At 37.7% G+C, this 22,884-nt stretch overlaps 1 protein-coding gene across 5 annotated transcripts in view; it reads left to right on the forward strand.

The window, feature by feature from the left end:
- Window positions 1-22,884, forward strand: part of CAMSAP2 (calmodulin regulated spectrin associated protein family member 2) — a 92,201-nt gene that overhangs the window by 63,902 nt on the left and 5,415 nt on the right. For 3 of the 5 annotated variants that reach the window (XM_074599410.1, XM_074599412.1, XM_074599413.1), the window contains 9 exons: window positions 8,399-8,492; window positions 9,540-9,633; window positions 13,355-13,425; window positions 13,936-14,005; window positions 14,856-17,067; window positions 18,089-18,225; window positions 18,779-18,999; window positions 20,063-20,162; window positions 21,954-22,069. In XM_074599410.1, coding sequence (XP_074455511.1) covers window positions 8,399-8,492; window positions 9,540-9,633; window positions 13,355-13,425; window positions 13,936-14,005; window positions 14,856-17,067; window positions 18,089-18,225; window positions 18,779-18,999; window positions 20,063-20,162; window positions 21,954-22,069 — 3,115 coding nt within the window. The remainder of the gene's footprint in view (window positions 1-8,398; window positions 8,493-9,539; window positions 9,634-13,354; window positions 13,426-13,935; window positions 14,006-14,855; window positions 17,068-18,088; window positions 18,226-18,778; window positions 19,000-20,062; window positions 20,163-21,953; window positions 22,070-22,884) is intronic. The other 2 variants (XM_074599411.1, XM_074599414.1) reach the window with 1 other exon arrangement.

Genomic DNA, 22,884 nt, shown 5'->3' on the forward strand with positions numbered 1-22,884 from the left:
TCTGATTAAAGTAAGTTTTAATAAATGTACATATTCTCCAAAGAATTATATTGTCACTTTGAAAAAGCTTGTATTATAAATGGTTATTTTAAATATTACACATTGAATTAAACTGGTTAGTAGAAGTCAACTTTATCTCAGTCTACAAAATTTATATAGTACCAAGTTTTAGGATTTGTAGAAGCGTGTGTCTTTGTTTCAGGTGTCTTTGTTAACAATCAGCAAAAATTCCTACTTGTTCTCAGGGTGACTCATACTGCACAGTAGGTGGCACTATGCTTTTGGTTACAAGACAGTTACATTCATAATGGTGACAGAAGAAATGAAAAGAGCCAAACTGCTGATACATTACTGGAAAAAGCCTCAAGAAAAAAATTACAGCTGAGTTTTTGGAATGACAATGCTGTGCCTTGTGTGGTCCTAGAAATTACGCTAGGTATCCTGGCTTCATGCTAGTCCTTAAGAAGGAAGGAAGCAGAGCCTCTTTCTTTTAAAGTGATCAAGCACGAAGTGCATACCTTACATTCTTTAGTAGGCACACTGCACTGTCCTCTTATGTTAAATCAAGGTAGGTTGTAGATAGTACATGATACAGAAATTTAGTGCAGGACTTGACCAAGGTAATTGTCCCACTTTTGGCTTTCCCATCAAAATGCACAGAAACCAAGAGTAATTTAAAACTTCGCTTAAGCATCCACAATATTTGATATAGGCTCTTGGATTTTGCAGCAAATGAAACCGTTGGCTTAGTTCTGTTTTAGCACACAGGAGAAATAGGCTTTGTCTGGCTTTCTAGACAGCTTTAATGTGGCATAATCAAATGAAGAAGAAAGTAAGTTTCATTGCTCCTTACTTGGCCGTTTCTCCTCCTCTAAGAAAAATACGTTTGTGAAGTTCTTCATGAGATGTTTACTAAGGCAGGGCTATTGATAGTAAAGAAAAAAGTATTTGAATACATTCCATGGATGCTTGAGGCGCCACCGAGGGACCATACTGGTTCCTGGTTGTTTTCCTTTGAGACAGGCAAACACAAGTAGAGAGAGATTACATAAAAATAATCACAATATTTTCTGAATCCTCCCTACATATTTAACAAGAGGAAAAATAGAAAAGCTTGGATCTTTCTTCAGTTGCACAGATTGCTTTTTTGCTCTGATCCTCCCACTTCCCCTCTCCTGTAAGTAGTTTTATCCTGAGACAGGTTGTTTTTTTTTTTTAAATATCTTGTTCTTCACCTGTATTTGGGAAATGACGTAGAACTGAAAGATCTGGTTTGATTGTGCCTTGACACACGCATGTTCTGCCTATCCAAAGAACAAGTCTGTAGAAACAGAACTCCTCGCATGCAGCGCCGTCACAAGAAGCATAAACCACCCTGTGGAACAGTAAAGACTTCTTTATTGCTTTGACCCAACAGTTGGTTAGCACTGCAGGGTAATAGTCAGTATGTAGTATTTGTGTCTTGAATAAAGGTCTTATGGAATGCATAATTCCTGAAAGGATGTTGTAAGGGACATATATGGTCCCTGAATAGAAGGGAAAAAAAAAAAAAGGGTAGTACATGTTCCATTTGTCACGTGAGATATATGTTGAAAGTATTTCTAAAAGAGATCTTTGGTCATATTTGGTTATATTCTTGATATTTTTAGATCATTGCTGCCAGTTCATTCTAGTAGCACCATAGGGCTCAGACCTAAGCACAAGTCATTTACGAGGTTAACTGTCAAAGAGGGTACTGACAGACAGCTTGAATCATTTGATGTTTACCATGATTTGTGAGCTCACATAGGAACTTGGCATTGAATCACTTGAAACACAGTTAATTATTGGGTTTTGTAAGTGTTCCTTTATCTGAGCCTTCAAAAATGTGTGGGATTTTCTTAAAAAAATAGTAATCCTAAACGCATGCTACTCTTTTAATCTACATGTATTACTGTATGTTCCCTTTTCATTGACAGAGGAATGAGTCAGGGTGAGACACAGATCCCAACCAATGTTAGAACACCTTTTATTGATTCAACTGCTGTTATTAGTAGAATGAATGGATTATTAATAAGATAACTGTTCACACAATAAATTCATTTGCGCAGACAGTTCACATGCACGCTCACTCAGCTATTTTTACTGGGTTGGAGGCCAGCCCAGTGGCTCCCAGAAGTCGGGGGTCATACTGGCTCACCACTGGCTTTTGGGAAGGTGTCCAGAAAGTCTCTCAAGGGATCACTTGTCTCATTATGTGTGTATATACATAGAATTGTGTACTTCTTTTCTGTTCCTGCCCCGGTGGGTGTGGTTAGGGTTATACAACCTGTTGTTGACACCAGCATGTGCTGATGGCCTTGCACAGATCTGGCCCAGTCCTGCTGTTCAGAGCGTGTGGGTTCTTGGGGATTCAACAGGGCCACGAGTCTCTGCAGCCTCTCTGTTCTTTGGAGACTTTCACGTGCTGCCCCTCAGCATGGATGCTTCCTCTCTCTGGCTGATGTTTTCTGATAACTCTGGAGTCTGCTCACCCAAACTCATGCAGAAGGCACATTTATTCAGAGTGATAGCTTTCTGAATGTGAAATGAAGCAAATCTGAGAGATGATTGCTGTCTCTTGTCTGTGAAGGGTGTTCTCTGACCTAGATGTGGGCCAGACTCTAAGCCGTGCAGAATGACAGCTAAGCACATGGAATAGGTACCTTATTTTTGCACTTAGTTAATAACCAGAGCAGACAGAATGAGCATTTGCGCAGTGAAAGGCCCAGTAAGCCAGATGGAGAGGCTGGTTCCAGAACTGCCTTTTTTCTTTTTTTGTTCCACTGCTAAATTGAACAGGAGAATATAATATTGAAAGGATTGTTTTACACTAGAAATATTTATTGCACTTGAGCAGTTTTGAATGCTTGCACTTTCTGATGTAATGTTGATGGTGACTTTGCAGACAACGTAAGCGGAAGCTATAATCAGCACCGTGTCCTCTGAGGTGTGGAAAATAGGGTTCAGATACATCACGTAGAGAAATCCTAGAAATTAAGGGCTGCAGGATGTCCACAAAAGTTGTACAGCTTTCCCTCCAATCTCAGTGGAAAAAAGCCACCGCCAGTTAAGCTCTAACCCAGCCTGAATTTGCAGTTGCAGTCAGTGTAAGCATGCATATGGGCTCCTGAGGGACCTGGGGGAGCAGCTGGCTCTGTTCGGTGGGGCACTTGGGTACCGATGGTGGGTACGTATGGTGGGAGTCGGTCCACAGACTTGATTCCCATCTGGCTCGTTGAAAAGGATTCAGGATCAGGAGTGAAAAGGAAGATTCAACCAGGGAACAATTCTTTAACAGAAGATTTCTCTCTGGAGAGGGACCAAATATTCCTGATGTTATTTAAAGGGAAGCAGCATGGTTTGCTTTCACTGAGATTAATCAGCCAGTTTTCCCACTTCTTTGTTCTGGTCTGAAACAAGGCATACTGGAGTTTTCAACTTGAGTTGTTATGGCATTTATCAACCTGTGGCAGAAGATATGGCAAACTGGTAGTGCATGCATCATACACAAAACTAATTTGGCCTTCTCCAGAGAGTTTTAAACACTCCAATTTTCTTTACGCATTTATGTTGGCACTTTTAGAACATATAAACTGTGGTTTTGTATTTGAGGTAACTTACTTTCCTGGCCTAGTGAACAGAGATTTTAATGTGCATTGCGATATAAACTTTACAGTGTATTTTCACGCTTATTATGAGAAAATTGCTAAAAGCATTTATGGCAGCTCTTGCATTCAATTTTAGTGGATTCAAGCCTAATTACAAATTATTTGCTTATATAACCTTGTAGTTATTATTCTATAAAGATGCAGATCTAAACCTTATCAATATTAGAAGGATATAATTTATTTTAAGTGCCAAGATTGGACATGCTATTTCTGTTAGCTAATTTGATTTTAAAATTACTTGTGATTTTAAAATTGTGGAGGGGGAATAGAGATATTAAAGAAACTAATTTAACTTTTTTTTTGTACAAAAACTTATAAAACAAGCTATTTAATTATCTGCCTTAGTTCCAAAAGAAAGTAATGACTTTAGATTTTATACTCATAATATGGGAATTTTTTTTTTCCCTCCAAAAGATAATCTTCCAAAATCTGTTAAAACAGAAGGATTTTTATTGTACAGTGCCAGAAGATACAGTAGATAAAATGTAACCAGTAGTACAGCTGGCTACGTACAACTAATGAACAACCTGGAAATATCAAATTGAAAAAATGAAATCAGGATGTTCAGCAAATAGAAGCATCTGTGAAGCTGCAAGTCTGCCATCTGCTGTTCACTGGTTTTGAGCCAGTCTGAACTGCTTGGAGCTTAGTTATTTTTTAGTACTAGTAAAATACTTCTGAAAATTTTAAAATGCTTCTGAATATTTTTGTGTATAAGTGCATGTGGTGAGCTACTAGAACTTTTGTCAGCATAATCAAGGCAAAATCTGTGGAAATAATATCTACGTTCTTTCTAGCCCTGGGTAGCAGGATTACTACTGACCCACAGTTATTTTTTTCCAAAAAATTAAGTTATGTATCATCAGTCTTCCCCTTATGATCATTGTTATTAACATCCCTTTATGACTAAAAGTAACTTGTGAGAAAATGCAGTTTCCATCATGATGTTTCACCATCAAACATCTAAAGTAGCCTCAGTTTGAAGCAGGCCGTGCAGCCAACAGTTTCATTTTGACTTCAGTAAATACCACTTTGGTGATTTTGGGAAAAGAAGCTGTCTTGTAGTAGCTCAGGACTGCAAAGAAGATATTCGCAAGAGCAATATCTGAGTCCTTCATAAAATAATCAGACTATTAAATGCAGCATTTCAACATAAACATGAGAAATTGGAGTACTTAAATACAGTGTTTCAGATGGGGACAAAGCTATGACTAGAACACTTCACAATTTGTAGTAAAAAAATCAAGTTAAAAATGTAAAAGTTTGAAGGGAAGTAAGGGGGAGAGGGGAAATATTAAGAGGAAAAAATGTAGAAATGGTAATATTTAGAAATTGTAGTATTAAAAATCATGTTTTATCTGAGAAGTACATCTGATATATTTTTTCCTTATGTATATTTCTCTCTAATGAAATCAGTGTGTGATACCAAAAGGCTACGCTTAGCATTTTCTTTGAATGGAAAAGATTTTGCTGTGAACTTTTCCTCATTCAGTTCTGTTGTGCTGAATAAGCAGAGATGGGGTTTCTCCTAGTCTGTTTATGGCTTGTATGTAATAACTATGGCAACATCTGGCTGATCCCTTTACCATATCCTAAAGTGTATGAGCGGCTTTCAGTATAAGAGTATCCCTTTGCTGGAGTAAAGGCTTATCTGCATTAGAAATATTCAGGAAAAATAAATCTGAATCAAAAGTGGCAAATAGATATTTAAAATTATATTTTCAAATTTACTGATACAGCATTGAGGTTATCCTATTTATTATTAAACATTTTTGTTGTAAATTTTTGTTTATTTTAAAAAGATGTTTTTACCCCTAATACCTGTGGTTTGTTTCTGAAATAGAACGACGTTTTGTTTAGAATTTTTGTCAAACATTTGCTTGTAGTCCAAGATTTGAGGTACACCTTTTTAAGGCAACAAAATTAATGCAGTGGTGGAATTTCACATTTGAGGAATGGAAAACATAGTGAAGCTGTCAAAAGAAGTCTTAAATGGGAGTCTTACATAGTCTGGATACATCCTCTGTGGGCATACCCCAGCTGTGCTCAAATACACAGTTAAACATGGAATGGGAGCAATCTGAATGGGAGTAATCTTGCCTATTTGCGTTGCTATGCAGTGGCAAGTTAATGGGTCCATCACAGAATACAAAGCAGTTTTCTCTTTGCCGCTGAACCACGAAAAGCTTCATCTTTCTACTTAGATTTTCCTGCTCTAACTGGTGAATTGGGAACAGAAGACTTGCAGACTTTGCAGCCATATATGCCTGAATCAACCAGAAATTTTTTTCATTGAACAAAGAAAAAGTTAAAATAGAAACTGTGTACCACTGGTTTTACTTTTCTTAGAATTTGTGTGGTTTTTGTTAAAGAACTGACAGCTAAGTCATTTGCTATACTGTTAAAACCCTGCAATTTGTTAGCTGATATTTAATATCCCTCTTTCCTTCTCAAATCCTTCAGAAAAGAAATAACATATATGTTGATACGTAGGTCTCTTTCCTACAGAGTTTTCTGAGGTTGAATGAGTAAACTATTTGTAAGTTTAAACTAATTTTTAAAGACTATGTGTGTTTACTTAAGGAGCCCAAATACAATTCTTAATCTGCAGCAAGGTTTTCTTGCAGACACTGGAAGGCCTTATGGGCTAACAAAGGGCTGGAAATTCTAAAAATGTCCCATGCTCTGCTAATGAGAATGTTTCATGTGCATAAAGATTGCTCTATTAATATCCGTAATGGCAAAGTCTATACTGAAGATTGTCTTCCGTCACATAGATAATGTAGAAGCCGACTCCATCCTAAAATCCAAAATAACAGTGATCCTTGATCAAATCAAAGGTCCACCTGGCACCGTATCCTCTTTCCCCCAACAGTTCGGCAATGGCAGAAGCCAAAGCAGTTAGAGAAAACCAGGGCAAGCTAAGGGTTTTCTTCTGAATAGGTTTAAGAATTCTGTCCCATACCAGGTAACGTTATCTACTCAACCAACATCCTTTATTTAGCCCTATCTTTGTTTGAAAGGAAGAAAAGGGTGGGGGGGAAGGGACAAAACTAGGTAATTGTTTGCTTTTTTTCTAAATCAACTCTGATTTCCTTGTGTTACGGCAAAAATCAGCAGACACATTGCTTTCCTTCTGAAACTCTTCTCTGAAGCAAATAATTTAATAAATTTGCACATTCCCCGAGAGACTATTTTCACTTAATTTCATTCTCAAAGAAAAATTAAAAAAGAGATAGCATCTGATATTTTGGTGTAAAAATGCTAATTTTCTTGAGTACAGAAAGTTTTATAGGACCAAATATTAAGAAAGCTTTATTTTTTTTTTAAAAAGTCACATTGAAATAGATTTCTTGGTTTCAACATTTATAAGTTGCAAACACTCTTGGTGATGATGATGTTAAATTGTAGAAATTAAACCAATAAGTTTGTTAATTTATATTTTCACATTTAAGCTGCGTGAAATGTTAAATGAAAATTGCATAAATTGGAGAAAATAAAGTGGATATTTGAAATTAATCAGTGTTAATGACATGAAAAAGGTGGCTAAGGACACTTGCTTTTTTAAGTATTGTTAGCTAGACATTATTGGGTTTTATTGCAGAAAGACTTTTTTTTTAAACAAACTGTTCTAAAAAGTTGTTTAATTATGGTTTCTCAATGTAGTGCGTAAGTAGAGGTTTGTATTGTTTACCTTTTCGGGCTTCATAGGACTGGTGACACGGGTCTGTGCACCCACTTGAGCCAGCTCAGGCCTGGATGCTCGCTGATCTCACTCAGTTGATACTTCTAGATAGGGAGTAGCACAGAACCATGTGGATGTAGCGGCTTTGGGCCGTGGGCATTTGGCCTCTGAACTCCTCAGCCTCCACAGTCAACAGACTTCTGGTCTTTTGGCACTCATTATATACTTTTGCAGCAGAAACTGCTACCACCGCTTCTTCCCGTTTTTTCTATTGACTTTTTTTGTTGTTGTTGCAGTTCATGTCACCAGTTGTTTCTTCCTTTTCACCTGTTTTTCCCCTTGTGTTAAACTTGGTGGCTACCACGCTCCTGTGTTTCATAGCTGTATAATGGGAAATACAGTAGGGAGATACATGAACAACCTATTACGTGTGCATAAGTCTTTGGAGGTAAAACCTTGTTGTTCTAACCTGTGTTGAACAAACGCCAGTTCTGGTTTTTGTTTTGCATTGAAGACTTGTAAATTTGGATAGGTCTTCACAAATGTGGCAAAAAGCACATACTTGACATAAAAGCCTAAATCAGAATCAAAGTTCCTACACTAAAACCAAGGGCTACCAGAGTTTTTCATGTTAAAAAGCTCTGAAAATTGTATTGCCTAGCCTTGCAGAACAATGGGCTTTTTCACTACTCTTTTTTATGGAAATGGCTAATCTGTTTGACAGGCATCTTTTTCCACCCATCCTGTACCTCTCTGCCCTGCCTGCAAGACATTGGGCCTGAGCATATGCTTATTATGAAACATATCAACCCAAACGGTTACAATCTGGTCACATTATGTCTATTAGATAGTTGGTGCTACAGATCCATCTTACTGATCTCATTTTCTAAGAAATCAGTAGAGAAGAGATTGTAAGTTGGATGAAATGCAGAGGCATATTCTGAATGCTGTTTAATCTATTTATTTGCAGGCTTGTGTTTTAACAGAAATTAATTTTTTTGTTTGTTTGGGGTTTTTTTTGTAGAGCAACTACATGGTGTTCATGGCAGAATTGTTCTGGTGGTTTGAAGTGGTGAAGCCATCATTTGTACAGCCTCGTGTTGTTGTGCATCCCCAAGGTAATTACATTAAGGATCGGGTTTAATATGCATGTTTTTAGTATGTGTGTGTACAGATTGCCATTGTGTTCACAAATGCAGTGAATATTTTAGTTAACAGGATTTGATGGTGTACAGCCCCCTTAAAGAAGGAGCAAAGTACTCTTTCCTTGCATTAGTCTTCATTTCATCTCATAAATCATAATTAGATTTTGTTGTCTATTACCAAAAACTCATTTAAATTGTTGTGGTATAATCACTTGCAAATTTTCCTGACCTAAACAAGCCTAGAATCCATTTATGCCCATGCAGGGATTACAGATGTAATAAGGGGCCGAGAACAGAATTTAGCCTGAAGAACTTCTTTTGCTGAGAAGATACCAAGAGAAAGGAACATGAATCTGGGGAAAGTGGACAGATAGTTAATTGTAAAATTGCATTTTGTAGCTGAGTGCAAACACACAGTTTTCCATCAGTAAATTCTCAAATTTAAAAACCCACCTCTCGGGTAGATCTAAAGATCAGTGAATGAGTACAGAGTCATGGTAACTTCAACATTCATACAGTGGTGCTGGCCAAGAGCTAGGAAGAGACTTTCATTGTGTGGCTTTTATACCTTTTTTTGTATGCTTTATAGCACGTACAAATCCAATCTAAATCTTTTAGATATTGCTAATTAATTTAGAATATGACCAAAAAACTATTTCCTAGCTGAAAAGTCAGTCTAAGTGTTTTGGGGGAAAAAATTTATCAGAAAAATTTCTTCCAGAAGAAGAATATTCATTTTTGCTAAAAAGATGGCTTGCTTTTAATTTTGTGGCTATCTTTTTTTCTTCACTTTTCTAGTCATTTTGTCATTCTCCATTCCCTTAATTAGTGCCGATATGGGAACTTTGGATGCTGTAAAGCTGAAAGGAAGTGACTAGGGTTTAATCTAAATAATGGAACTAATGAAAATTCTTTGAATCTTTGGAAATCATTACTTCCAGTTATTTCAAGCAGCTTTTCTACTATGGATTCTAACTAAATACTAAACTGTAATAACTTGAGCTTTGTTATTCCTGGCAGCTGAACCTGCAAAAGATGCAGCTTCTGCTCACGGCTTGAATGCTAACAGAAGAAATTATGTCGATGGCCCATCTGGTTCTGACTTTGCAGCCAGGTAATGTCAGAGAATCACCAATACTGTTCCACAATCTTCTCCTTTCTACTCAAAATCAAACACAGGAGTTGTTTTTATTTAGTATTGCTGCCTTTTTGCAATGCTCAAGGATTGAGTTACCAAACATAATCTGTAGAATTTTGTGGAAGATCCCATAGTTCCATCTATTTCCCCTGCTGCCTGGTTGCATGGCAGGCAACATGTTCGTGTTTGTACAGTTCATGTTTGCTACTTGGACGGCATGCTGTGGTCTTACCAGTTTCCAGAACAACCCTTACCATTCCACAGAGAAGTGTCATATGGCCTCCTTGTCCTTTTCAGTTTCGTGTGGGGCTGCTGACCAAGTCTGCTTGGAAAGAGCTATTTTTCCAGAATTCACAGCAAATTTTCTAAAAATGGTAAACTAATCTAAGGTAACGGCAAGAAAACCACGGAGTGATGGTTTTAGTTTGGTCTGATGATGACTTAAGTACCATGAAGGTCAAATAGGTAAAAATAAATACTTAGACTATGATGAACTTCTCAAGTCTTGTGAGCATCAAGAATGGAAAGTTAACTGCTTTATTAAATATGTTTTACATTATTTGTATTTTTTTGTAAATATATGTGTAACATTATTTTTAGTATTACTGTTACAGCTTTGGAAGCAGTATAAAAACATCCTGTTTCCCTTGTGTTCTCTAGCTGATCGGACAATTGATAAGAGGCAGAAATTGTGCATTAGGCCTTCTTTTTAATCTTTCTTTTGGCAGGGTAAAGAAAGCCTTCCAGTGATCTGATCTGAACGTGGTGGATGAGGGTAGCATAGCATTATATTTGTAATTTAGGGACCAAGGTTTATTGATTGTGTCTGAACTGACAGACAAGGATAAAATTAGCATTTTAAGTGGGTATTCAGCAACTTGTTAGTTGCCAGCCCAGCTAATCCTGTTCAGCCTTTTCTATTCGTTTTGGATGGGGCTTTCAGGGGTGGGAAGTGTTTGGTTGGTTTGGGGGTTTGGTTTTCTTTTTGAATATTTAGGAATCTATGCTGACTTTAATCAGGGAGTAGCATTTCTTACTATCATTAAATACTGTGATTCCAAATCTCTTTTTCCTGTGTATATCTGAAGTGTTTCCTTTGTAGACAATGAAGTTATTTTAGTGTAAACTGAGCATATAAGCCAGGAGAACAAGAAACAGTAGTTTTGAATGTATCATTTGGAACAGGGGTTCCCAAGGCCATTCGCAGCTTGCAAAGCCCCTGTGAGCAGCCCAACAAAGGGCTTGTAACTGCAACTGTCCTACAGAACAAAGAAAGGTTTCCAGTAAAAATCACTATTTGTATGTGGCTTCCAACGTGATGGCGCCCTTCTAGAGCCCTTCCTGAACAAAACTTCAGTGATTTATCTCCAGAAGTTCTGTGAAGATAATAAATCATATGTCAGTTACACTTAAAGTAAACTAAAGAAAGAGTTCTGTGCCGTAATTACTCTTGTGCTGTAGGGATCGCTGTGGAGAAGATTTTCTTTATGTGTAGTTAGTAGATGAATAGTGGACAACACAAGAGAAGTCTATCTGTAGCCTTGACTGTGTGAAGAAAAAAAAAAAAATCTCCGCAGCTGAAGCCATTAACCATGCATTTATCCCTGCTCTGACAAATTCTGTCAGTAACATAGTATCTTTTTAATCCAAATAAATCTACTTTTACTGTAAATGTGTACATTTTGTCTGTGCAGTTGGTTTTGGCTTCTAAACTGAAGAAGACTGATTGGAAGTTTTATGATAGGCATCTGAATTCAATTCATAAACTCTTACAAAAGCTTTTATGTTTCTTAGTGCCATTACCATTCCAAATTTAACTATCAAGTCTGTAAGTTGCCACCAACATGTTTTGTAATATCGCTTATGTTTCCTGAGATATGTTCAGAGTTATAGTGAAAATCATTGTAAACCCCTTATGGGTGGTGGGTTGCATATTGTATTAGCTCATCACAACACTGTTTTAATGTCTCTACAAGCCGTGGATATGGCTTTGTGTTGGGAGTATTATGAGAGCAACCCATGAGTAACAGAGCTATATCTTTCCTCATAAACCAGTGTATTTCATCCAGTTTGATGATACTTCACTGCATTGTAGGACAAAGGAGGGGGCTAAGACGTTATCTGAGCTGGTAGGAATCTAACACGTGGGCTCAAGGTTCCCTGGCGGAGCATACCTGACTGCGGGATGTCATTGTCCTGGCCTTCCTCCTTGTCCCGACTGCACGTTCTTGAGTGTTTGACATTGTCATTTCAGTGCACAAAGACAGAAAACACTAAACCAGTCAGAAAAAGTGAATGTTTTTCTGTTGGCTTAGCTTGTTGAAATGACTCAGAGGATCAGATGGAGAGTCAGATCCAGCGCAGAGGAGGGCATGCGACTGTGGTGGCAAGCAGTTACGATGTCTGAGGTTGCCATGGAATCACAGTCATGGTGCCAACATCAGTCTTTTCTTGAGGGAAAATGAAGTGTGTAGATTTTCTTTGTGGTAGCAAATTCTCACAGGCTGCTGGGTGAAATTCTGAAAGCATGCTTTTCTTTTAAAATAACTTATTGAGATTATATCTCTGATTTTTAAATATTCACAGAAATCTCAAATGCCATTTAAAACATATGTAGCCAGCATGTAGTGTTGTTAATACAAAAAATCAGGAATTTCAGAACCTATTTTGAATAATTAATATATACTTATGGTAGATTGTAAAACAACAATATTTTTCATGTATCGAGGTGCGTATCCTTCCCAGAAATATTATTTAGAAACTTTTCTACAGCATACTGTTCATAAACTATAAAAGCACTAAACAAATATTTTGAAAGTTAGTGATTGAAAAAAGGGAGTTTGGAAGCGTGCTCTTCAGCTCAGTGAACAAAATTCAAAACATGAAAGGATTTAATCCAGCGTGTTTTTGAAGTCTGGCTTCTTCAGAAGTGTTTTACATACAAATGCATGCGTCTTTATGCATGTGTCTTTGTTCTGATCCTGAAGAAGCACCTTGACCAAAACACTGAATTATGTTAATACTGTTCTGAATTAACAAGCTATTCTAGTACAGACCTTCTCTATGAACCAAAAAAAAGTATCTGTTCTAAGCAGAAATGGAGGAAATCTTTGTAATGACTCTTTTAGCGGTGAATATATTTTTTGTGTTTATGAAATCATGTTTATCACAAAATCTCCTTTATCCATGTCTAGTGCATATTGCAATCCAGACACAAAGTAGAAATTTCAGACTAAGCAACTGAAGATATGCCTGAAAAGTATGTGGTTATTAGCTGCAGCCACAGAGTTTTGAGGCAGTAGGAACTGCCTTTGTGTTCATCCTTATGTTTGGTTCTTTTCATAAAATCAAACCTAAAAATGAGAATCTTCTAGTAATGACGTTTACGTGAAATAAATCAGGAGACAAGTATGTTAACAAAACTAACACCGCCCTGTGGCCATTGGTGTAGGAGAAATACCTTTTCAAATTTTTGACTTACCGACTTATCTGCGCTAGGTCCAGTTAAAGGTAATAACAGTGTTCTCTTTGTAGTTAATAAATTAATATTTCAAGAAGAGAATTACACCTGACTTTCTTCCCTGTCACAAAAAACCAAATCTGTTTTTGTGTTGGCCCAGGACATGAGGGCTGGTTGCCCTTTTGTAGTATGGCTTTTTGATGTGTTACTTCTAAATTGATGTCTCTTGCTTTGTAGATTGGAAAGTCCAATTTATAAGCCATCTCACCAACTGCATACACCCCAGCAGCCTTATTCATCTGTTCCAGGTAACAATTTACAAATGGGTGGAAGAGGCAATGAGACAAGGTGGTGTCTTCTGAGTAAATTGCTATCTTGCTTGTATTTATTCAAACATTATTTATGCAGAAATTACTGGGGGAGCTTTACAAGAAAGGCTAATGAATAGGTTTTGTAATTTATTAAATGTACAAATGGGAAGTTTGGTTTTGTACCTCTTATTGTGTATATTTTTAAATTTTACTTCTGTTTTGATTATGTGGAATAGACTTAAAACAAGTGTTTGTAGTATATTTTAGTAGTATTTGTAGTATGTTTTACTCAATAGTAAATTCTTTGAGGGATGAGGGGTATAATATACATTCAGCATGAAATTGTCTCAGTTGGTCTACTTGTATTCTCAATATAAAACCACTTCTTGTTTTTGCCATTACAGTGTTCTAAGTAGTGAAGCAAACTAATTTGTTAAAGCAACAGAAGGTGATGTTAAAATAATTTTTCATAGCAGTTACCTTGGGTTCTATTTTAATTTCACTTAGGAGTCATCAGGAGGTCCACATCAATGTCTTATGTAGATGGGCATGTAGGGACGTGGCCCAAAGAAAAAAGGTAGGTAGTCTTACTGTATGAGTTCGTTTAAAGAAATTATTGTTTATTGGTCATAAATAGTAATAAATGCTCCATCGTAGTTTGGATTTTCAGAATCCTGTAATAAGAGTTCTTGTAAGCGACACGCAAAAGTAGAAAAAGAAAGGAAAAAAAACCATATCATGGCTTAAGAACTCTGAAAGAGGAAAACAAATTCAGAAATAAATCATCTATTCTTTATGTTGAAATGAGGTATATTTTAGGTATTTGAATTGTTGGCACTAAATATGTTCACATTTATTCATCACAATCAACTAGAAGAGGTAAGAGTAAAATGGCTAATGAGCTCAGTAGTATTTAAACTTGTATTATTTGTGGGAAGTAAGAAGAGTCAGGCTGAATGTTTTGGTTTTCCATGTGACCGGTCATAAACTTTTAATCTGTGGGGTGTAAGCTAAATTCAAAATGGTAAGAATTATAGTGGTGGGTTATTCAGTAAGTATAAATTGTGTCTCTCTTCACACTTTCCTTCTGATCTACTATGGCAATTCCTATATTCCTAAAATGCCCAGAATTTATTCCCAAGTAATAAAAAGCATTGGCTATCTCTGAAGAAAACGGTTTTATATTCTATTTTATTGTGCATTTTTCATTTATTATATCTCTTTATTAAATAGCTATATTTATATGTGTATATCTATATATTATATTATTACAGTATGTTTGAAGCTAGGCAAAATACAGAGCACTTAACAGTGCCTTTAATACTGCAATCTTAAAATAATTTTTAAATATTCACATTCAGTCATTCAGTTCTATTATTATTAACCATGAGTTGTTCAGTTACCTCCTTTATTCTGATCTCTCTTAGGTCATCATTACACGGAGTTTCATTCGACATTTCTTTTGACAAAGAAAAAAGCATTCCGGTATCTACTCCAAACAGAGGAATTACTAGATCTGTGAGCAATGAAGGCCTTACAGTAAACATCAACCGCATGCCGAAACATATTAGAAAAAATCTGTCATTCAAACCAGTAAATGGAGAAGAGGAAAATCAAGATATTGAAGAGGAAAAGGACATGATAGCTCATAAAGGCACAAAGGCCCATCAGTCCCTTAACACAAATCAAAAAAATGCCAATGAGAGCGGCCGCTACAGGTTTCCAAATGGAGCTCTGCAAAACAGGGCAGTTCTGGATGATTTTGGCAATCAGATTGAGACACCAAGCATTGAAGAGGCTTTGCAGATAATTCATGACACTGAAAAATCTCCCAGAGTTGTCCAGTCGGACCAAATTACAAATGGGTTCTTTCTTCACAATCAGGAAATGAGCATCTTGAATTCAAACATTAAACCAAATCAGTCTACCCCCGATATAATTACAGACACAAAAGGTCCTCTAAGTCCTGTGACTGACAATACAGAAGTAGATACTGGAATACATGTCCCTTCAGAAGATATTCCAGAGACAATGGATGAGGATTCTTCTTTGAGAGATTATACTGTAAGCATGGACTCTGACATGGAAGAACCATCTAAATTTCTCCAGGATTATGACATGCGAGCTGGCAATCACAGAGATCAATTAAGTCCCTGTCCCAGCTCAGTAAGTACTAAGTCACAGGCAGGCAGCAGTGCTTCTTCAAGTTCGGGGGTTAAAATGACAAGCTTTGCAGAGCAGAAATTCAGGAAGCTGAATCATACAGATAGTAGAAGCAGTGGAAGCAGTTCTCAGAAAACCACACCAGAAGGTTCTGAGCTGAACATCCCTCATGTGGTCGCTTGGACTCATATTCCTGAGGAGGCATCTGTTCCTCAAGGAAGAGACACTACACAGTTACTGGCTTCGGAAATGGTACATCTTAGGATGAAGCTGGAGGAAAAGAGGCGAGCCATTGAAGCACAGAAGAAGAAAGTTGAAGCTGCATTCACAAAGCAGCGGCAGAAAATGGGAAGAACAGCATTTCTTAATGTTGTGAAAAAGAAAGGTGATGGAGTATCACCTCTTCGAGAAGAGGCAGCAGGAGCTGAGGATGAGAAGGTGTTCACTGACAGTAATCGGTTGAAAGAAAAAGAAACTGAAAAATCAGATGAACAAACTAGTAAGACTTCGGAATTAATAAAAGAAACTCCTGAAAATTCTCACAGCAAATGGTTAAAATCTCCTGCTACTTCTATGGATGCTGAAAAGCAATGGAATTTAGCAAGCCCCTCAGAAGAAAATTTTAATGAAGGAGATATCTTAGAATATACAAAATCTATTGAAAAGCTAAACTCTTCCCTACACTTTCTACAACAAGAAATGCAACGTCTATCCCTTCAACAGGAGATGTTGATGCAGATGAGAGAGCAACAGTCTTGGGTTATTTCTCCTCCTCAGCCATCTCCTCAGAAGCAGCTTCGGGACTTCAAATCTTCATCAAGGCAAATGGGAGCTCCATCTCCTGTTGCACCTTTCTCACAAGAATCTTCTCGCTCTACGCATCAGTCTCCACAGTCTTCCAACAGGAAGAATGCCTCTTTTCACATTAAAATGCAAAGGACTCCTAGGCCAAATGAACTGAAAATAACACCTCTAAATCGTACCTTGACTGCCCCACGGTCTGTGGATAGTCTTCCTCGTTTGAGGAGATTTTCTCCAAGCCAGGTTCCCATTCAGACTAGATCATTTGTTTGCTTTGGAGATGATAGTGAACATATAGGTGAACCTCAGTTAAGGGGAAATCTTTTGAAGGAAGCCAAGCCTACAGAAGAGGTAGCAAAAGAAGAAGGACCAAAATTGCTGAAACAGTGTGAACAGAAGTTGGAGGAAAAGGAGATTAAGCCTATTGAATCTAATGTTTCTGAAGTATTATCTCAGCCTATCACAGAAACTGTCTGCCTCACGCCAAATGAAGATCAACTAAGCCAACCAATTTTACCAGCACCAGCTCCTAAAACAGCTAACTTAATTGAAGTTTCCCTATCAGATTTGAAGCCACCAGAAAAAAATGAAGTGTCTGTTGAGAAATATGAAGGTGAGAGTGACAGAGAACAATTTGAGGATGACCAGAAAGTGTGTTGTGGATTCTTTTTCAAGGTAAGAGAACTAGTGTATGTGTATGCCTGCTATTAAGCTTCCTTTGTAAGGGAACTTCTTAATTCAGATATGGATTTCAGTGATAACTTTCTATTGAAGTGAAAGCAGATAGTTCTGCAACTCTAAACATACAAGCATATCTTTTGCTCTTGGTGATTAATTTGGCATCATGAGATTCTACCATACTGCAATGACAGAATATACTTTTCCATTCATAGTTGTAGAAGAGTGCTTGGAGTTTTTGATGAGAATGATGAATGCTGAATGTAGATTTATTTTTAATTTAAGCTTTTGTGACCTTAATTAAACACGCTCACATCTCACCCTTACTTTCCCAACCACTCCCAAATGTAACTAAAATTTTTTGAAGTACATAATAGCCTGTGTTTTTTAAAAACGTTGTATGTCTCTGAATTGCACTTTGGAGAGCCTTTTTCCCTCTCTTGGCTGGCTAAGGAGTTATAGTCTTCCAAGACTCCCATTTGAAGTTGGTGTTTGGGAGTGCTCCCTGTTGTCTAGACACTGAAAGCCATCAAGATTTTGAATTTCCATCTTTGAATACCCCAGAATCTTGTATGGCGTATCTGAGATGTGCCTTGCTTGTCTGGAAGCGTTCCTCAGTTCTAAAAAAAAAAACCTGGCTCTATCAGCAGAAGTTACTTCTATATGCTGCACAGTTACTGCTTTTTGTGATAAATTACTTTCATCTCCATACATGTAGAATCTTCTGAAGCTTGTGCAGCGTGGGATCTGACTCTAAAATATTTCACTTAGCAAGTTTTCTCATATCAGTGTTGAATTTTATGTTTGACTTAGGAAGAAAAAATTCCTTATGAAAAGTTTTTAGTAGTCTTAAGAAAAATCTTTTTAAATAAACTTATTTAAAATACTGCAAAAGTATGTTAGGATATCGCAACCCAGTGTACAGAATTAAGCGTCTAATGACTTGGCAAAATCAGTTGCTGAATTCAGAGATCTTAATATTTTTGGGTCCTTTTCCTTCAAACTCTGTTGCTGCTAGGATGATCAAAAGGCAGAAAATGATATGGCGATGAAACGAGCAGCGTTGTTGGAGAAGCGTTTGAGAAGGGAAAGAGAGACTCTGCTTCGAAAGCAGCAGCTGGAAGCAGAACTAGAACATAAGAAGGAAGAGACAAGGTAAAACTACGTGGCCTGATCCAAATGATCAGTAACAGTGAATGTAAAAATGTCTGGTTTAGTTAAAAGTGTAACTTCTGTGTCAATTGCATCTTAATATCCAAGATATTTAATCCTAGAGCCGGATGTGCTGAGGAGCCCAGCTGAAGACACATGCCAGCGGGTCCTGCAGAATCAGCAGGTGGCATCAGTCACCAGCTCAGACTCAACATATGAGCCCTGCTGGCCTGAGCGAAGCTCCTCAGAGCACTACCCTGCCCTGCACTTTATATTCTGAGGCAGAGCCTGTCACTTTGGGCTTCTTTCTGCACAAATGCACAATGTTCACTCGGTTACAGCAGTCAAGCTAATAAACATGGTTTTGATTTTTACTAGTAACAGTATCCCAAAAAGTATAAACTATGTGAAAATTGTAAAAAAAAAAAAAAAAAAAAAAAAAAAAAAAAAAAGGCAAGTTCGAAAAATCTGATCCCTGTGTTGTCTGCACTGTGCTAGCTAAAACTGTTAATTTGGAAAGTTTCTACTTCTGAATTTATTTGATAATTTTTTTTAGACGCAAAACGGAAGAAGAACGTCAGAAGAAGGAGGATGAACGAGCACGGCGAGAATTTATTAAGCAGGAATATATGAGAAGGAAACAACTAAAGCTTATGGAAGACATGGATACTGTCATAAAGCCACGTTCCCTCTCAATCAAACAAAAAAAGCCACGTCCAAAATCTATTCATAGAGATCATATTGAATCACCTAAGACGCCAATCAAAGGTCCACCAGGTAACAAATGTTCATGTGGAAAAAGAGTCTGTTCATGCTAAAACACCAGCTTGATTTTTGGTACTAACAAGCACATGCGTTTATCAGTGTCTTGTGCTAAATTGAAGCTGCACGTGACCAAACTGGAAAGTAAAATTTGCCAATAGAAATGAAAAGATGAGTGTCGCTTACCTGCTATGCATGCATGCATATATCAACAAATAAAAAGGTTAACTGTATGAAAACCCAATGGAAGCACCAACGTGTGTTACAAGTTTCATGTACACCCATGTATTCTTCACTAATGTCTTCTTGCACCTGTAGAGCTAAGAATGAATAAAAGTTAGGAGGTAAGAGATCGATAAATAAAATGGTGATTGTAAGGTGAAAGTACTTAAACTCCTCCTTAATACAGACAAAATTAAAATAAAAAGTTACTTTTCTATTTCATAGGTTTTTCTATTTTGCTCACTTACCTACTGCATGTATAGTTATGAACATAGCAACACTAATCATGTGGAACGACTTAGCATTCTTTTAGATATCACGTAACTGTAGCAATGATTGGAAGAAGTATTGCCAATTTGCAATTAGAAAAAGTAACCAGAGTGCTCAGTGATCCTATTTGTTACGGCATCGTATAGCCTTGTTATTCTGCTGCATTTTCTCTAGCTGCTTCCTTCCATCTTGATTCTATGATTCTATGATCTTCCCGTGTAATTTAAAGTGTTCCCTTAACACCTTCCAAGAATCCATCCCAAGCTTTAAATTAAGTCTCTTAAGCTCTCTTTCATAAGGGCTTATTAACTTTGATTGCGTTCTTTGATTTGCATGGTGCCAATATGCCCGTGTGCGTGCTTCACATTAATGCTTAGTCTGAGACCGTCCCAGGTGGCTGCAGATGGCTGGGTGTCAGCAAGGGGTTGAGATGAAGTGGCCACATATGCATGCAGGTATATCATGTATGGGTGTAAGAGTCTCGTGTATAGAAGCTCTTACCGACTTTCTGATGCTGGTGTTGGGTCTAATGAACAGACTCTACTACTTGCATAGATTTATAAGCCTTAACTTTGTTTTTATCCAGGTTCACAGCTTTATCGTGTTTTTTCAGTATCTAGTCTTTCATTGGCATCGCTGAATACAGGGGACAATGAGAGTGTGCAGTCAGGCAAGAGAACACCAAGGTAAAGCTAAAATAACCATTTCATTTAATAAAATTTAATAATCATCTATGTAAAACTAGCATGAATTTTAAAGAGGTTACGTATATATTGTGTACTCCAAGAGCAGGTATGTTTTCCTGATTTGAGACACTGATAGTTTCCACTGTCAGGCATTAGGGAACTAAGCCATGATCATTTGTTTCACAAATGTTACTAAGTAAACCAGTTGGGCAGCTATAAATGAGGTCAAAACACAATGCTGTTCACACAGCCTCTTTAATTCACCTGCTTGTATTTAAGTCTCAACTTGTGGATGTTTTATTAAACCTGTATGCTACGTGCAGCTATGTGGCTTCTTGTCATTTTTAACACAGAAGCTTCTTTTCTGGTTTTTTTTTTTCCCCTTAGTAGTTGTAAAGGGAAATATTCAATGTTCACTAGGACTTCAGCCTTTTCCAAACACCAGAATTTATTTTGCATTAAAAATCACCCAAAAATGAAATAAAAAGAGATAAAAAGAAAATTCTTAATTTTATATACAAAATCTATAATATAATTCAGAGGAAAATTATTATTTTGGTGTAACTATTTAATTATATTCAGAGAAATACTATTTTTTTCTATAGAAAAGAAACAAGGAAGAAAGGCAAACTAGGAAAAGGGGTTTGGCAAGGAGTACTACATGTTATGTCACGTCATGTTATCATGGCCACTCTGACATGCCTGCAGCTGGTTTCAGTTGACTTTTCAATTTCCTAGATGTCTTGAGAACCAACTTCCTGGTTTCTACATACAAAACTTTAAGACAGTTTGCCTTCCTTTCATATTAGAATCATAGAATCATAGAATTGTTGAGGTTGGAAGGGACCTTTAAGATCATCGAGTCCAACCTTTAGCCTACCCTGACAAGAGCCACTGCTAAACCATGTCCCTAAGTGCCCCATCTACCCTTTTTTTAAACACCTCCAGGGATGGTGAATCCACCACCTCCCTGGGCAGCCTACTCCAATGTTTAATAACCCTTTCAGTGAAAAAATGTCTCCTAATATCTAATCTAAACCTCCCCTGACATAACTTGAACCCGTTTCCCCTCGTCCTATCACTTGTCACCAGGGAGAAGAGGTCAGCCCCCATCTCTCTCCAACCTCCTTTCAGGTAGTTGTAGAGGGTGATAAGGTCTCCCCTCAGCCTCCTCTTCTCCAGGCTAAACAACCCCAGCTCCCTCAGTCATTCCTCATAAGGTTTGTCCTCCAGGCCCCTCACCAGCTTTGTAGCCCTTCTCTGGACACGCTCCAACACCTCAATGTCCCTCCTGTAGCGAGGGGCCCAAAACTGAACGCAGTACTCGAGGTGGGGCCTCACCAGTGCCGAGTACAGGGGGATGATCACTTCCCTAGTCCGGCTCACCACGCTGTTCCTGATACAGGCTAGGATGCTGTTGGCCTTCTTGGCCACCTGGGCACACTGCTGGCTCATATTCAGCTGGCTGTCAACCAACACTCCCAAGTCCTTTTCTGTCGAGCTGCTTTCAAGCCACTCCGCCCCAATCCTGTAGCGCTGCATGGGGTTGTTGTGACCCAAGTGCAGGACCCGGCACTTGGCCTTGTTGAACCTCATACCATTGGTCACAGCCCATCGGTCCAGCCTGTCCAGATCCCTCTGCAGAGCCAACCTACCCTCAAGCAGATCAACACGCCCGCCTAGTTCAGTGTCATCTGCGAACTTACTGAGGGTGCATTCAATCCCTTCATCCAGAATGCTTCTCTGCTGAATGTTGTCATTTTTTTAATAGATTTCAAAATTAATGTTTAGGTCTGAGTCTGTGGAAGGATTCTTATCTCCAAGTCGCTGTGGTAGTCGTAATGGAGAAAAAGATTGGGAAAACGCATCTACAACTTCATCAGTCGCCTCTGCTACAGAATACACAGGTCAGTGACAACAACATTCAAAAAAGTACCTGGCAATTAGCGGCTCTACGCATTAAAGGTTTTCAGTTATCTTTATTTGGTTTCCTAAAACTTCATTGAAGATGCTTTCATAGGAATGTTACTTTCACCTCCTTTGAAATGCACGGTAATAATAGAAGGTTAAATTTTAAGTCTAAAATAAAAGTACTGACTCAGTAGCATTTGTGATAACCATAATAGACTGCAGTTAGGGTTGGGCTCAGAACAGCAAATGGGCTCACAGATCACTCTGCACTTCAGTGGTCTCTCCAGCAAGGCAAGAAGAGTTCAAATTTAAGCTCAATTTAGAATGGAGTAACAAAAACCAAATTGCAACAGGAAAAAAACCTGCTTCGTAATGTGAATCTCAATATTCTGCATCCTTTGTTTCGAAACAGATCATTTGTTGTTTATTAAAAACTTTACAATCTGACTTCTAATTCTTTTTTATATTATGAATCAAACAATAATGGTATCTTCATCCCTTTTCTCCAAATATACAGCATGTGATACTGCAAAGACCTTGCATCATCAGGATTATAAAAGCTCCAATTTTGGCCACCTAATATCGCTTTGTTTGGTAAAGAATAAAGTGTTAGGTATTTTCAAAAAACTTTTAGGGAGATGGGGTTTGATTGATGGGCCTGCGTAGCTCTGCCTGTGCTGGCAAGTGTTTGACTTGAAAATAATCTCAGCTCCTTTCCACTGAAATGACTACAGTCTGGAAAAGCAAAGTGTTCATTCTGAGAATCAGAAAGTACTCACCTGGTTTTAAACCATGAAACTTCAGTCGGTTT

Source organism: Larus michahellis, chromosome 8, assembly GCF_964199755.1.
Source record: "Larus michahellis chromosome 8, bLarMic1.1, whole genome shotgun sequence".
Classification (NCBI taxonomy): Eukaryota; Metazoa; Chordata; class Aves; order Charadriiformes; family Laridae; genus Larus; species Larus michahellis.